General features: G+C 36.4%; 1 protein-coding gene across 3 annotated transcripts; it reads right to left on the reverse strand.

Annotated features, from left to right (window-relative positions):
- Positions 1-455: 455 nt before the first annotated feature.
- Positions 456-15,029, reverse strand: LOC149544178 (AT-rich interactive domain-containing protein 2-like). Of its 3 annotated transcripts, none has more exons than XM_089798701.1 (6): positions 14,361-15,029; positions 13,613-13,713; positions 13,159-13,264; positions 12,854-12,999; positions 11,537-12,528; positions 456-2,327 (listed from the first exon to the last, which is right to left on the reverse strand). In XM_089798701.1, exons 5-6 carry the CDS (start codon positions 12,422-12,424, stop codon positions 1,308-1,310), a joined length of 1,908 nt encoding a protein of 635 aa, XP_089654827.1. In that variant the 5' UTR covers positions 12,425-12,528; positions 12,854-12,999; positions 13,159-13,264; positions 13,613-13,713; positions 14,361-15,029; the 3' UTR covers positions 456-1,307. The 3 variants fall into 3 exon arrangements, with proteins under 3 accessions (XP_089654827.1, XP_089654826.1, XP_089654828.1); XM_089798700.1 differs by having other exon boundaries at positions 12,854-13,029; positions 14,361-14,948; XM_089798702.1 differs by having other exon boundaries at positions 12,854-13,029; positions 14,346-14,480.
- Between the last annotated feature and the right edge of the window lie 223 nt (positions 15,030-15,252).

A 15,252-nucleotide genomic window follows, 5' to 3' on the forward strand; every position in this document is an offset into this window, starting at 1 on the left:
AGAACTTTAGAATCTACTATGCAGAAAACGTTTCTTTATGTTCAAGTTATGTTGACAGTGGGTCAGTGTGTCTTATTGAATTTGTGACATGGTTTAACTGTCTTTTGTATTTTCTATAAGTCTAGTGGTTGTATCATACATTAACAGATCAAGCTAGTGGTGCAACAGCAACTCTAACTTATGACAAGTGGTATCAGAACTTGGTTACAAGTTCGAATCTATACAGACTGCAGCAAGTGATGTTGGGAGGAGAGTTGTTGGCATGGCTTAACAGCTCCTGGGTGCCTATAGATTCCAATTAGAAATATCATCCTATAGACTCCAATTAGAAAATATCATTGGAAACTCTGCATAAGATTTGCATATCCAAATATGAATACAGCGAACCTTTTTCAATGGCATGTACAAGCAATAACAAGTCAAATATAGTTAAGAATCAATCAAGCACATAAAAATATGTGAAGAGCAAAACCGCTTCAGAGATTACATAAAAATATACAACACTGAAATGATTGAACTCTTTACTGACGTCGTCTCTTGTTGATTCAATTAACAACAATGTCCTGACTTAGCCAAATTCATCAAAGATTTCAGTATATGAACATAACTTTTCATGCTGTCAAATGTCACATTTGTGTGTCAAAACAAGCCCTCTGCCAATGACATTCTCATACACTTTAAGGTTTTTGAAAGGAGATAATTAGTTTAAAACATCTTCCCTCTTAGATATCATTTAGTGATATCAGAAAGAATTTGATCTCATTAATTATCAACCGATAAATAAATGGTAGCAGACTAATGGAATTCAGTTAATGCTTGGACATTCCACAATTGGAGGAATTCACCACTGTTCTTCAAAAGAAATCTTCCCAAAATGGCTTTCAATAACGATGTACGATGGAACGTGTAAATAAGACCACAAAAACTCAGTCCTCCAACTGAAAGCAAATCATGAATGTCAAACCTGAAAGACATTGCTTTCCTTCCAACAAATAGAGCATCTCTGCAGTCCACTTCTCAATCACTGCCAAGACACTAAGATATGGCTGCAACGCCAATGAGAAGTACACTTCCAGTGCATTGACAGTGGCCAAAAGCATTGCGAATCTTACTCATCTAATAAATCATTGACAGCAACCAGTGGCTTAATATATATTAGTGGATATCTTCCTCTTCTGCATTCTTCCAGGATAATGACTTCAAATGAATCCAAGCATTAATCAACCATTCTTCCACCATCAGTACTCAGATTTGAATCCAAAATAGAGACTTAACAAAATGAAGAGCACAAGATTGACACATTATGCTTATGTCCCACCCTGATTTAAGCCCCTTCCTGCTACACCGTAACTCAAGTGCTCCTTTCCATTCTGACCGCTTTCAAGAGGTCCCCCAAAGACATCAAAATCATTATCCTCCATGTTTTGCTGACAAATTAAAGTTCCAGACTTTTCGCCTGGATAGTTTCCCCTTGGCAACAAATGGCCAGTTCTCATTCCAGACAATACAAGTCCATCCATATTCAAGTTCTCCACATAACCAAATTCAGATTCATCATCATCACTGTCTATCGTTTCTGGCTTAACCCTATTCTGAAGTGTTCTCCGTCTTAGAACAAACACATTGAAATAATAACAAACCAGCGTTTCCATGCTTTTGGAAGGGAAACATGCTGATAGATGGTGCCAAAAATTCCTTTTTAGTGAAATGGGATTAAGTCTAACAAGTGCTCTGAATTTCCTCTCCTCTTCTGGTGTCCATGACATGGAAGCATCTTCCCCCATATCATCGAATCTCCAATCAAAGAAAGCAGATCCCAACTCTGACTTCAGCTTGTCCCTTTCTTCTCGTATGTGCAATCTAACACACTCTATGGAACCAGGAAAAAAACAAAGGCATCTACCAGGTCTACCTTTCCCAATCCTGTCCTTGTTTACCATCATTTGACCACCTTCTGGAGGCCAAACCTTTATGCCTAACCATCTAGATGCATCCAGGTTCAAGTCTACTTCAACAGAAATACTATCCCCATTTTCAGCAAATTTCTTTCCGTCATTCCATGGAGGAACAAACGCCTGGTTGTTTGGACTGATAGGAATCCTTCTCCTTGATATACGCTCCAAATGAAGTAAACTGGAAACGGCTGTGCTATTACCAACACTGAAGGAGGGCCTTGGAAAATACTGTATAGATTGAGAATCCACGCTAGTTGAAGCAGAAGAAAGATATAGTGCCAAACGCCTATCAGTTGCCCTCAATCTGTCTAGAGGTTGATGATTGGCTGTATGCAGCTCTTCATAAAGTGATGGATGAACCTTATGTTTCTTCTGCATTACAATGAACATAAAGCTTTGAATTAACTGAGAGAGAAAATAAACATTAGCAATACGTATCATAAGGAGTAGAATGATTAAAAGCAATACGCAAATGAAAATTGATTGCTATAATTAGTGGAATGCTTAACAAGTCCGTTAAATTGGAAAAAATTACCAAAAGCATATTCATATTAGCAAGGCGTTGAAAAGCGTTGGGCAAATTGACTACAAAAAATGCAAAGGAAAAAAATGAAAATCCGAAATAAGAAAGACACGTGTATAGAATTTGAACATGCATTTACAAAGAGCACACTTCCAATTGATAATTAATTAATCCCAACTACTTAACAGAAAAAGACTGTCCAAGCAATGTGAGGCACTCAGAGAATTTGAACATGCATGTACAATATGCACAATTCCAATAGAAGATTAATCAATTACAACTGTCATAGAAAAAAATTGTTTCCGAAGGAGGCTTAACACGTTAGAAATCGATCCTGGTTCAAATCCTCTGGTTGAAATAGAGTACCCCGTCACCCTGTGAGTTTGTTGCAATACTGTAAATGTCGTGCAACTAAGATGGGGTACATTCAAGTGTTATCCATGTTTGATGTGATAAGTTTGAACGTGACAGGTTGGAATCATAATGGCCTTCAAAGTGAGTCTGTCCAAAAGATATGTCAATATGCTCTTTAGTTTTTTCAATGATTATACTGATATGCATGATCACAAATTGAAATTGTTGTGGCTATCTGCTTATAGTTTTTACTTTTGGTTGAGAATATCACTATTTAGAAGAAAAGACTCCCTATTATGAAACATATGAATAGATTGAAGACAGACTATTATATACGCCTACTTTAAATAAAGGCTACCTAGTATGTCATCTACGTGTCTATGATATGAAGCTTAGTCTTTCTTCCATAATTCTAGAATCTAGAGCTATGTTGAAGGATTCAACTTCCTCCAACAGTCCCCTTCTGATCAAAACTGTTACTGGTTGAAACATTGGGATTGTATTGTGATTACCTAAATTATATTTGTCAAATGATAGCTAAAGTGGATTGTAAGCTGTGATTTAAACAAACTCATGTAAATCTTCTAAACAATTTCTAATATGGATGTCTTTTAAGTACAAAGCAGGTGTATTTACTTACAAGTCATTTTATTTCATGTTAGAATAATTTTGTTTAGAATCTATATAAAATTAAATTTATTTGTATTTTCTTACTTTACCAAATTCACTTTTGGACCTAGGAATTTCCTTGTCAGATTCAATCAAAAGTCTACTGCACCGACCAAAATTCATTGGAAATTCTCGTAGAGGAGCCCGGGTGGAATTTAGACAAATTTTTGGTGATTTAGATTTCCAATGGAAGAACCTAGACAGAATTTTGCTGAATTTTGAGCAAATTTGGTCCAATAACACCTTTTGCTGATTTATTCAAAAAGGCTTTTTTTCCTATTTTACCCAGGGACGTGTTTCCACCCTTAAACCCGAAGTTTCAGAAATGGGGACAGTTTCGGGGATGGGGGGATGGCAGGGGACATTTCCCAAACGTCCCCACTTAGAGAAGAAAATAGGAAATGCGTCCCCGAAATTTTAGAAATGGTCAAGGAGTTTCCAAACCATGTTGAACATTTCGGGGACTGTTTTTCCGTTCCCTAACATCCCCAGGACTGTATAAAAAGTTTCCTATTAAAATTTATTAAACTCGAAAAAACCATTAAAAAAATGATTTTCCAGTCATCTGCAGGCCCGGACTTGTGAAAGTTAAATTTTTTATAAAATATATTATAAAATGAATGATTAGGGGCACTTGTCCGAGTATCTTCGTTTTCATTTTGAAGCTCGGGATGATAGTGATAGTGACTTTGATATGTATGATTAGGGGCGGCTGCCTTAGCATCTTTTGTTTTCATTTTGACTTTGATGTTTTGGAGTGTTTTGTCTTGATATTATAATATTATATGATCATTGATAGTTGATACATTGATGGAATGATTATATATCAATATGATCATTGATACACTATAGTTGATACTTTAAAAATTTAAAACTTTGAAGTTTGAACCTTTATCTATTCAACGTTTCCATTTTATTGAGAGTTGATGTTTTTCATTCTCTTATTTGATTCATTTTATGTACTAATCGTATTTTAAGTACTTAAATGATGTTATTTAGAATTTTCTATGACGATTCAATGAGATGCTGATTGCTATTGAAATGTCCCTTTTCTGATTTTATATGATATTAAAAAGATCAAATTTCCACAATCCATAGCAAAAATAAACTGATATATTTCTGGATTCGATTGTGTAAAGATTTTATATGATATTTCAAGCCTCTAATTAGATCTTTAAGATCAAACAACCAATATTACAAAGATCCACCAATTTCTCAATAAACCCCAAATCGGGTATGTCCGAAATAGTGCCAAAAACTTCACAACTTCACAAATTATTAATAAATCTGAAAATCGACATTTTTACAGAAATTTCAGCAACATAACAGCCTACAAAATGACATTTCCAGATCTGTATAGCATTTACACAACAGCTCACAAACGTAGGACAAAAACTATGCTCATCGGGCTCCCGAAAACAACACAAAATAGCCGAAAATACCACAAAAGCACTGATAATCTATCACAGAAGTATAATCACGACCAAATACATATATTCAGCTCTATTTTAACATCTAAAAGTTTGAAATACAACAGCAACCCAAACCGATATGAAATACTCAATGGAAACACCAAACTCTTAGAAAAAACACACCCGAAAACCCACAAATCTGCACTGTTCAGCACAAAGGCAAACTTTGTATGAGCATGCACGTGGAATGGCTTCAAACTCCCGTCTTTAGCCTTCCTGGAAACCTGCAAACTCCCGTTCTTGGGTCTCCTTCTCCACAGGTTTGGCAGCCTCTGAAGAACAACAAAGCAATGCGCAAAAATCAAGTTCTGGAATGAGCCCAAAATGCCTCCAAACTCCTTAAAAGAGGGCATAACCCTAACTCACGTCCAAGAGGGGTTAATAAAACATATTTTAATAATAATTTTCATTTATTAGTCTATTAGCTTCCAAAGATTATCCCCTTTTTCCGAAACTTCACCTTTTTGGGCCTGCCTGCCTTAGAAAAGATTATTATTTTTAATTATTTGAAAAGGGGACATGACAAGTCCTCCCCTTCCAAATATTGTTTGTCCTCAAGCAATGGATGAACAATAAACCAATCAATCCACCTAGATCCCAAATGTAGTCATGAACTATACTATTGTCAATTAACATAGGCTCCTGCAATATCCTTTTGCAATATAACCAAGAGGAATCCATAATCAAACTGACAATTACTGCTCAACCAAACTCCAAAGTCACAACTTCCACAGTCAGAAACCCACGAGACACAAACTCTTAGAACATCAAAACCCAAGTAAAGTGGACAAATTAAACTACCAACATAGTAAATACCATCAACGCATCCCACTGGCCTATACGGAATGTACAATCCAACTCTGCAACAATGGTGAATGCTCCCGAATGAAACTGTACCAAGTATGGAGAATCCACACACTGTACAACTCCTGCAGTCAACACAACTCTGCAGATCACCGGCCACTGTCTCATAACCATAACTCCCATGCACCCCTGATGGTGAAAAGCCATCACAAGATAAACAACAAGAAATGGAACCCAAACCAAATTTTCCTGCCATCAACTCCTCAACACAAGGATCAAATGCTAACTGATGTACATACCCTGCAATATAATGTTGAATAAAAAAACCAACCTCAGTCAACAGCTCACCATGAACAAGTGATACAACCCACTGTGACTGATCACCAGCTAAGTCAGGAGATGTCATAGCCAAAGGAGTAGAATCAATAACAACACCCGCTAAAGGATCACTCCAAAACTCCTGCTCCAAGTCATGTATTATCAAGCTGTCAATTACAGAACTTATTGCCATGTCGTGCCCCTCACAACTCTCATCCCGAGGCGTCAAACTATCCCATAACTGATGATAAGCACTAGGAACCAAAGTACATCTCTGTATCATCATCTCATCAACATGGTCATCAAAGGTAAATTGATGAGCATACCTCACAGTGTAGTGCTGATAGAATGCGCCAATCTCAATCGGTGGCTCAGACTGCAATCTAGATGAAACTAACTGCAATCAATCATTAACCAAGTTGGAATTGACTACTACCTTCGAAGACATTGCCAAGGGAGTAATATTACTAGCAAGAGCCATGCCAATTGCCGGCTCACCAACATCACACATGATCTTTGATACAACATCTCTATTCTCCGTCCCATTAGTACTAGAGGTCACCACCATGTCAGGCATACCACAACAAACTGCTACAGCACCCAACTCAACTGAACCTGACACTAGTGGGGACGAACCCGATCTGCCAATGTTAGTATCAAGGATGGATGCATCCCCATCTCCACTTCTTTGACAATCTCGACCATGGACATCCTCGGATCACCAGACACCACAGCTTGTGACTGTACAGAATCTAGTAAAGACTGTAGTTGCTCTAACTCCATGGTCACCTTAGCCAAATGAAACTGTGACTCCTTGAAAGCCAACTGTGTACTCTCAAGAATCTTAGAAGTCACCTCAAGTTGCTAAGTAAGCTCACTCACCTCATCTTCCTTGGCCAACAATGCATCATATGCTGTACTACCCCACTCCATAAGATAATCTTTGTCGGCTACCAACTGCATATAATCCTGTCTCAGAATTCAGATAGCCTCCCATAAAGAGTGCAACTCTGTCAAGGAAAGATAACTGCCTCCCTACTCATCACTAGTAGGAGAACCCCATCCATAAACTGCTAACAATTGACGAGCAGCATCGAAATGTTGGCAAGCGATAGCAATGTCTTGCTCACTAACTCTCAACTGACTAGACACATGATGGCACTGGCTAGACTGTATCCTACAAACCTCCTCTAACGCACTGTCTAAAGGAGCATCCTCAAGGTTACTGGTCTCTAGAGTATTACCATCCATATCATGCGAAACAACTCCAAAGCTCATATCAACATACGAAGTATCAAAAACTGTAGCACTGCTGTCCAACTCCTCTGTACCCAAGGAAACTAAGTCTTCAAAACTGCCCACTGCATCCTCCTGGATGTCATCAATGCCAATATGATCCTGGGACTCATCTGTACACACTGCCAAATATGAAAGATCATCAACACATTCCAGCAAGTATGGTCGACTGGATATATGAACAAAGCCCAACACCGGTGTATAAAAACTAATACCAACATCGAACAAGCTGCTAGCACAAGAAAAGACAACACCGTGCAATCTGCTAATCAAATCCATGATAGCACCCAAACAAACACTGCTACCAAAAAGTGTTAAAGATTTCCAGTCAACTGAATCCCAAATGCCAATATAACAATCTCGAGTCCATTTCTGTAAACTAGAATCAGCTAGTAACTCAAGCAAAATCCTCACTTGAGTAATATGACCAATACCAACTAACTCCACATACCTGTCATGATGAGATAATGAAGTCACAATACTATCTTTGTTCACTTTCAACTAGCTGGACAAATCATGTGAAGTACTACCAGCCTCAACCTCATGTGACGAAGCATCTGTGTCTAGTACTCTTTTTGAGCAAAGTCATGAATGCTCAATGTCTGCTCATCTCTACCAGGTATCTCACCATCATGCACAACAACATCCTCACAATCATCATCTGAACCCACTATGCTGTAGTCACTACCTGTTGTAACTATACCATCCTGAATACCTGTGATATCACCCTTTAACAACCTGTATACAATTGTCTCAATTTGAGTATCGAGTTGACCATTACTATCAATCTGCGTAATATCCTTTCTCACTACCTCTTGTGGCGGAGTAGAATCTGAGACCTCTGCCTGACTATAAGCTAGTTTCTCAAACTCCTCATGCAAGTTCTTGGTAATTGTGTCATTTGCCCTGTGAGAAAATCTGCCAAATAGAAATTCAGTCAACTTATCCACCTTAGCTGGGTCAGACAACATGTCATTCATTATACGGTGGTGCTCAACCAACTGTTCAGACATGTCATGGCTTATTTTCCTAAGTTTATCTCGAATGTCTAAATAACCATCCTTTCTACTGTTCTGACTCTGGATATCAATTGTCCAAGATCGTGTCCTCTGAGACTCTGTACTATACCTGTCCATTCTGGATAAAGTAAAGTGTAACCCAATAGGTTATAACTTCTTCAAACACCAAGAACTAACATGCAATTGATTAGAAATAGCATGCAACCATAGATTTTGACATGCAGCTAATTAGAAGCAACATGCAACCACCAAATTCACCAAGAACTAACATGCAAATGATTAGAAGTAGCATGCAACCATAAATTTTGACATGCAAGATTTGGGTAGTTGTCAAAACTGACATGCAAACTTCTACAAACCCTCAGGCTGGCAAGATCATAGCTCTGATACCACTGAAATGTCCCTTTTCTGATTTTATATGATATTTCAAGCCTCTAATCAGATCTTTAAGATCAAACAACCAATATTACAAAGATCCACCAATTTCTCAATAAACCCCAAATCGGGTATGTCCGAAATAGTGCCAAAAACTTCACAACTTCACAAATTATTAATAAATCTGAAAATCGACATTTTTACAAAAATTTCAGCAGCATATCGACCTACAAAATGACATTTCCAGATCTGTATAGCATTTACACAACAGCTCACAAACGTATGACAAAAACTATGCTCATCGGGCTCCGAAAACAACACAAAATAGCCGAAAATACCACAAAAGCACTGATAATCTATCACAGAAATATAATCACAACCAAATACATATATTCAGCTCTATTTTAACATCTAAAAGTTTGAAATACAACAGCAACCCAAACTGATATGAAATACTCAACTAGAAACACCAAACTCTTACAAAAAACACACCCAAAAACCCACAAATCTGCATTGTTCAGCACAAAGGCAAACTCTGCATGAGCATGCACATGGAATGGCTTCAAACTCCCGTCTTTAGCCTTCCTAGAAACCTGCAAACTTCCGTTCTTGGGTCTCCTTCTCCACAGATTTGGCAGCCTCTGAAGAACAACAAAGCAATGCACAAAAATCAAGTTCTGGAATGAGCCCAAAATGCCTCCAAACTCCTTAAAAGAGCGCATAACCCTAACTCACGTCCAAGAGGGGTTAATAAAACATATTTTAATAATAATTTTCATTTATTAGTCCATTAGCTTCCAAAGATTATCCCCTTTTTCCGAAACTTCACCTTTTTGGGCCTGCCTGCCTTAGAAAAGATTATTATTTTTAATTATTTGAAAAGGGGACATGACAGCTATGCTCTATGATCATTGATGAATCATTATTTGATGAATGGAATTGATAATTTTAAACTATGCTACTGTGATGAATGTAAAATTGATGAATATATTTGAAAATTCAGATATATATATATATATATATATATATATATATATATATATATATATATATATATATATAAAGCCGTCCCTTGTTTCGGCAAAAAAAAATCGTGCCGGAAACCCGTTTCTCCGTCCCACTGTCCCCTCGTCCCGGAAACTTGGGGTAACATAGGTTTTTTTTGCCAAATCCGGTCTACTCAACCCTCTAATCTTAAAAGTGACCACTTAAAAGACCAAAAAGGTTGTTTTATATGTCTTTTGTGTATGAACTTGTTTGATAGAGATACATAGTTATTTTTGAATTTAATTGTGTGCAATATTTTTGCATCAATCCACCACCCTAATGAGAAGAGGTAGAAGGAAATGCAGATATATATTTTCTGCTACATATATATTTTCAAACCGATCTCTCAAACCCAAATTCGAACCACAACTTACATATATTCTTTTATATTTTAGTTTGATTAATTTTTTTAAGTTTATAATTTTAAATAGCTTGTCTCCATCAAAATTTTAAATATAATTAACAAATAAAATATTCCAGTTAACAAATCAAAAAAAACTTTATAGATTTAAATTTTATGCATTTCTTTAAAAGCTATTTATCTTTATATTTAATCTTTTATAAGATAATAGATCTTTTCTTTGAAGCATGGGAGCGCATGTGCATTTGTATATATTTATTTAATTATCTAATATGCTATTTATTTTGAAAATGTTATGTTTATAATAAGGTATTTTTTATTTTATATGTTATTTTTAAATTATTTAATTTATTATTAGATATTAGTACTTTGATATTTAAATGATTGTCAAACTTAAGGTAAAAAGAATAAACAGTTTTTGCTAACAGTCATATTATTATGCTTCACTCCTTGTTACTATTGTAGAATGTCTTTTACCATTAATAAGCAGAATATATATTTATATTATATGCTATTTATTCTAAAAATAACTAACCTGGGTTCGTTGGTTTGCCCCTAAAACCACATTTGGGTTCAAACCAATTCGAAATACTGGTCCGGTTCAACCCAAATTCAGGCAGGGCTTTGTTTGCAAGGGGGTGGTTCAAACCCACGGTTGGAAATTCAAACCGGGCAAATCTGAGGTGCCCAGATTCAATTTGCATCGAACCAAGGCAAATTTTTGGCAACAGACAGCTTTTAAGTCATTTTTTATAATATATTTGATATTGTTTTGAGTTCCGCAGTCCTAAAAAGTGAATGTAAATAGACTATTTTGGCTTCTAACATCATTTGTGGTGTGCAAATAGGTGACTGAGCAAAAGTAGGTTTGTGCAAGGAGTTGGAAGGTTGGATTTTGAGCTATATTAGAAACAAATTCAGATATATATAAAGTTTTATTAAGTTTCTGCTTCTAGGCTTCATAAAAATGTATATATATATTTTTTTGTAATTTTTACATGTTTTTTGTACGAACAAGAACGAACCCAAAACCCTTCCCAGAATTTTGCCGTATCAACAATCCAGTTCTTCGAACCCGAACCAGTAACTAAGGAAAATAATATGTTTAACATGAAATACTTTAGTATTTAAATGATTATCAAATTTAACATAGAACTAAGAATTTTGGTTAATACGCTCATGCTATTACAAATTACAAATTACCTCTTGCTACCATCATAAAATACTTGTCAGCACTAATAAACAAAACTGTAAAAAAAAAAGGATGGAATTTAAGATTGATTGAACCCCTTTAAATTTATAAATGCTTCTCTAAATGCTAAACAAATATTCCATTCTGTTACCTGGACATGTAACATTTCCCCAGAAAGATGATCCTCGTCTTGAAGGCATAGAACTGCACGAGCCCTAATTGCTTGAATCCAGCATTCTTGAACCCACTTCTCATTGTGGCTAGACAAATTCTGACCTTCCCCTATAATGGAACCACAGGGATTTTTCGCAATCCTCTTAATCCATTTCAATAGGCCTACAAATGAATCATACTTTCTCTTACCATTATATGTCCCTTGAAAGTCATCACTGATTTCACTACTGTCTAATATGATGATAGGAGATTCTGGAAGTCCAGTGCCATAAACAGAATCAGCATGTAGAGTTTCAGCACTTTGTACTGGATCCGACAACATATAGTTATGACCATTCTTCTTTTGTTGGAAGCTTGAACTTGGTCCATTGAATGTTGAACTAATTAGTCTCTGTCTCTGCAGCCAAATGTCTACTTGCTTCAAGTATTTTACATAAACTAACTTTAGAGTTGGCCCGCATTCTGGACCAAATCCTAAATCCCCTGCCACTAATACCCACATTTTATTTGCAGTAACCCAATCAAACCCACCTTTCATCTTAACATTGTTTGAAAGTTTATAAAGATCTACTCTCTTGCCATCTGATATAATCGGCAGCATAGGCCTGCCTTGTGCCTGTGGAAGTTCCTTCCAAAATGCAACTAGGGTTTGATCAAACAACTCTCTTTTCTCATCCCTATCAGGCAGATTCACCCATGAATCTGACTGAGGAGTAGATGGTGTGGACATCACTGAAGGATCAGGACAACTGGCCCTTAAGTCCTCGTTTGAAGATGAATGCCATTCGGCCATTAAGATAGGCGCAGGCAAAACTGGTTGAATATCAGGGGTCGATTCTGAGGTTGGTCGAAAACAAGGTGGCATGCCTCTAACATCCAGTGCTCAATTGCTTGAAAAGCTTTACTTGTATTTTGACACAATCATCAACCGGAGAGAAACAGCATTTCAGGAGTAAAACCTCTACCCGCCTGCAATGTTTTAGGTGCAAATCATCAAAGGCATGTTAAAACAGTCCTAAATATTAATGCTTTTGCAATTAGTGGCATATAGCCATATACAGAGTCTACTGACCCAAAAAGGTACTGAGAGGATGCTCACACATGTTCCAAGACATCATACTAAGCTTTCTCAAGTTCTAAGGGCATTGACAGTATCATTTAGCTATTTGCGAAAATGAGGTTGAAGCAAAAATTGAAATGATTCTGTCAAGGTCCTTAGAGCTTGAGAAAGCTTATTAACTATTTGCGAAAACGAGGTTGAAGCAAAAATTAAAATGCTAAAAAATAACTTTACCTGATTTCTTCACATAAAATATGAATCTAGCGAAATTCTGAATACAACTCATTTGATTGTGCTTTGAACTTTATCTTTAGGCTTCCGGCAACCGAATAAATCAAATCTTATACACTGAGCTTTCCACGGCCAGCTCCTCTAGTTACCTATAATTTTTCAGCACACCATCCGATGCCCTAGAGGGCATATGAGCACCAAAAAGTCTTCATCATACATATTAAAATTATGCTAACAAAAATATGTTTTCATCGAACAAAGTCGAAGAAATGCAAAGTTGAAAATTGAAATGCTGAAAACCATCTTACCTGACATATAGAGGAATCCTCAGCTTCCTAATAGAAAAGCTTTATCTTCAAACAATCACCGATGTATGAAAAGCATACGCAACATAGAACCGTTCAATACAGGATCCTGCAATGATAGACCAGAGTGCAAAAGCTATATGAATTTGGGAGGTCAAATCCTTGAATCACCTATAGTTTTTGGTAAGCACCAGCTATCGGCGCCCTATAGATACCCAAGGCTCAAATCATTTAATACAATATAAATGATTAAGTACACAGTTAGCATCACCTAGTTGAGTTATCAAACAGCCTTATTAGCTTCTCCTAACAATTGATGGCTACTTTTTAACAGCAACAAAATGGTTCTATGGACCCAGAGGACTACTGCACTAGTGTCACAGTGTGCAAATCCCATTCTAAAACTTGTACTAAGTTTATGAAATTTCGAAAGAAAAAAATAAAATATTCAAAATACCTGATCTCTCTACACAAACTTTGCCTCGTCTTTAAACAACCGCCAGTTGAATAAAAAGCATCCAAACCTTAACATTTTTCAAAAATAAATCCTCCAATTCTCTGCCAAAAATTAATTATAACTCATTGAGTTCCCCATCAATACCCAATATCAAACGATTCAATGCCCTGAATTGTAAAGTATGCATTATAAAGTAGCAAATTGTGTTATAAAACAGCCTTTACACGTCATAAATTTCAGTACCACACCATGAAAACATTTACAGAATCATCCTACACAAAATGGTCAAAAGAAAATTCAAATATCCGAGACTTGCGAACCAGATAGTCCACTCAACTTCAAAACAGTAAACGTTAATATATATAGTCTTCGAGCTCAACTCATCTAGTTCTCCGCAATGTTACAGACTATAGTCATCAAAAGTTCACTGAATTTCCAACTTCAAATAATCAAATTCTTTGTAAATCTAAGTTACTAAACTAAAAATCATCTGGGTATGTAATAACTCGATTACGAGGACTTCCAAGAGAGACGAACCGACTCCAGCTACTAATTACTGAACTCGTACTACAACTTAATTTCATAGACGATCCTAGAGCAACCCAAAAACACTAGGGCTCTTACCGTTCCATTCAAACTAACCCGAAACAATTGCAGTATTAAAATCCAACCCAGTATTTTTAAATATAAAAATAATTTAAAAATCAACAAAAAGCATAAAAAATCCGAATACCCAAAATCCACATACCTGGTATTTTCTCAGACGATTCGATTATGGTACAGAATTCTCCGGACCCTTCTGACTTTCCACGCCTTTTCGCCTTGCCCACCAATTTTATTGAAATCTTTTATAATGTTAAAAAGAAGCTTCAGATTCAAAATCCACAAATCGGATCCATTGAGAAAATCTTTAAACAGTGGAATATGAAATTGGTGCTGTACAGAGAGAGGAAGGATTGAGGTTTCAATCCGACAAAAAATAAAAATAAACACTGAATAAGATTTGTATTCTGAAAGAAATAGAATTGAAAGCGGGAAATGCCAAAAATTCAGTTTGATCGGGACCGTTTTGACGGGAGCCCGCTAAGAATGTCAGCAGATTTCGGGCTCGGCTTAGAGTCTTGCTTAGACCCTATCTATTATTATTTAAAAAAACCTCGATCATCCTTGTAAATGAAAAAGAAAGAGATAAAACAGGGGCGTCTAAACAAGAAAATCCAAGGGTCTGCTGAAGTGGTTTAGAATGATTATGTAATAGATGGCAATGGAAAATGTTTTCTTGGCAATGAAAGGTCAATCGAAGAGTTTTGATCCCAAATGGTTTATGAGATGTGGTGCAAAATGAGACCTAGATTCAACTTTTATAATATATTATGGTGGGTTTGTCCAACGAGGATAAAATAGGGCTTTCTTAGTTGGAATTAGTATTCTAAAAGATCCTATTAAAAGGCATCACAGTTTCTATTTTGGGTGAATGACATGTGTGGAATGGTTTTTGCTATTAGGGTTTGGAAAAAGTATGTAGAATGGTTTTAGGGTTTGTAAGATGAGAGTAGAATGGTGTTTAGTTGGGGTTAGGGTTTGAAAGGTGTATGTATAATGGATTTGGAATTTGGAGAAGGGTTTGAAAAGGTATGTAG

This window comes from Cupressus sempervirens, chromosome 8, assembly GCF_028749045.1.
Source record: "Cupressus sempervirens isolate cs-2001-9-10 chromosome 8, ASM2874904v1, whole genome shotgun sequence".
NCBI classification, from domain to species: Eukaryota; Viridiplantae; Streptophyta; class Pinopsida; order Cupressales; family Cupressaceae; genus Cupressus; species Cupressus sempervirens.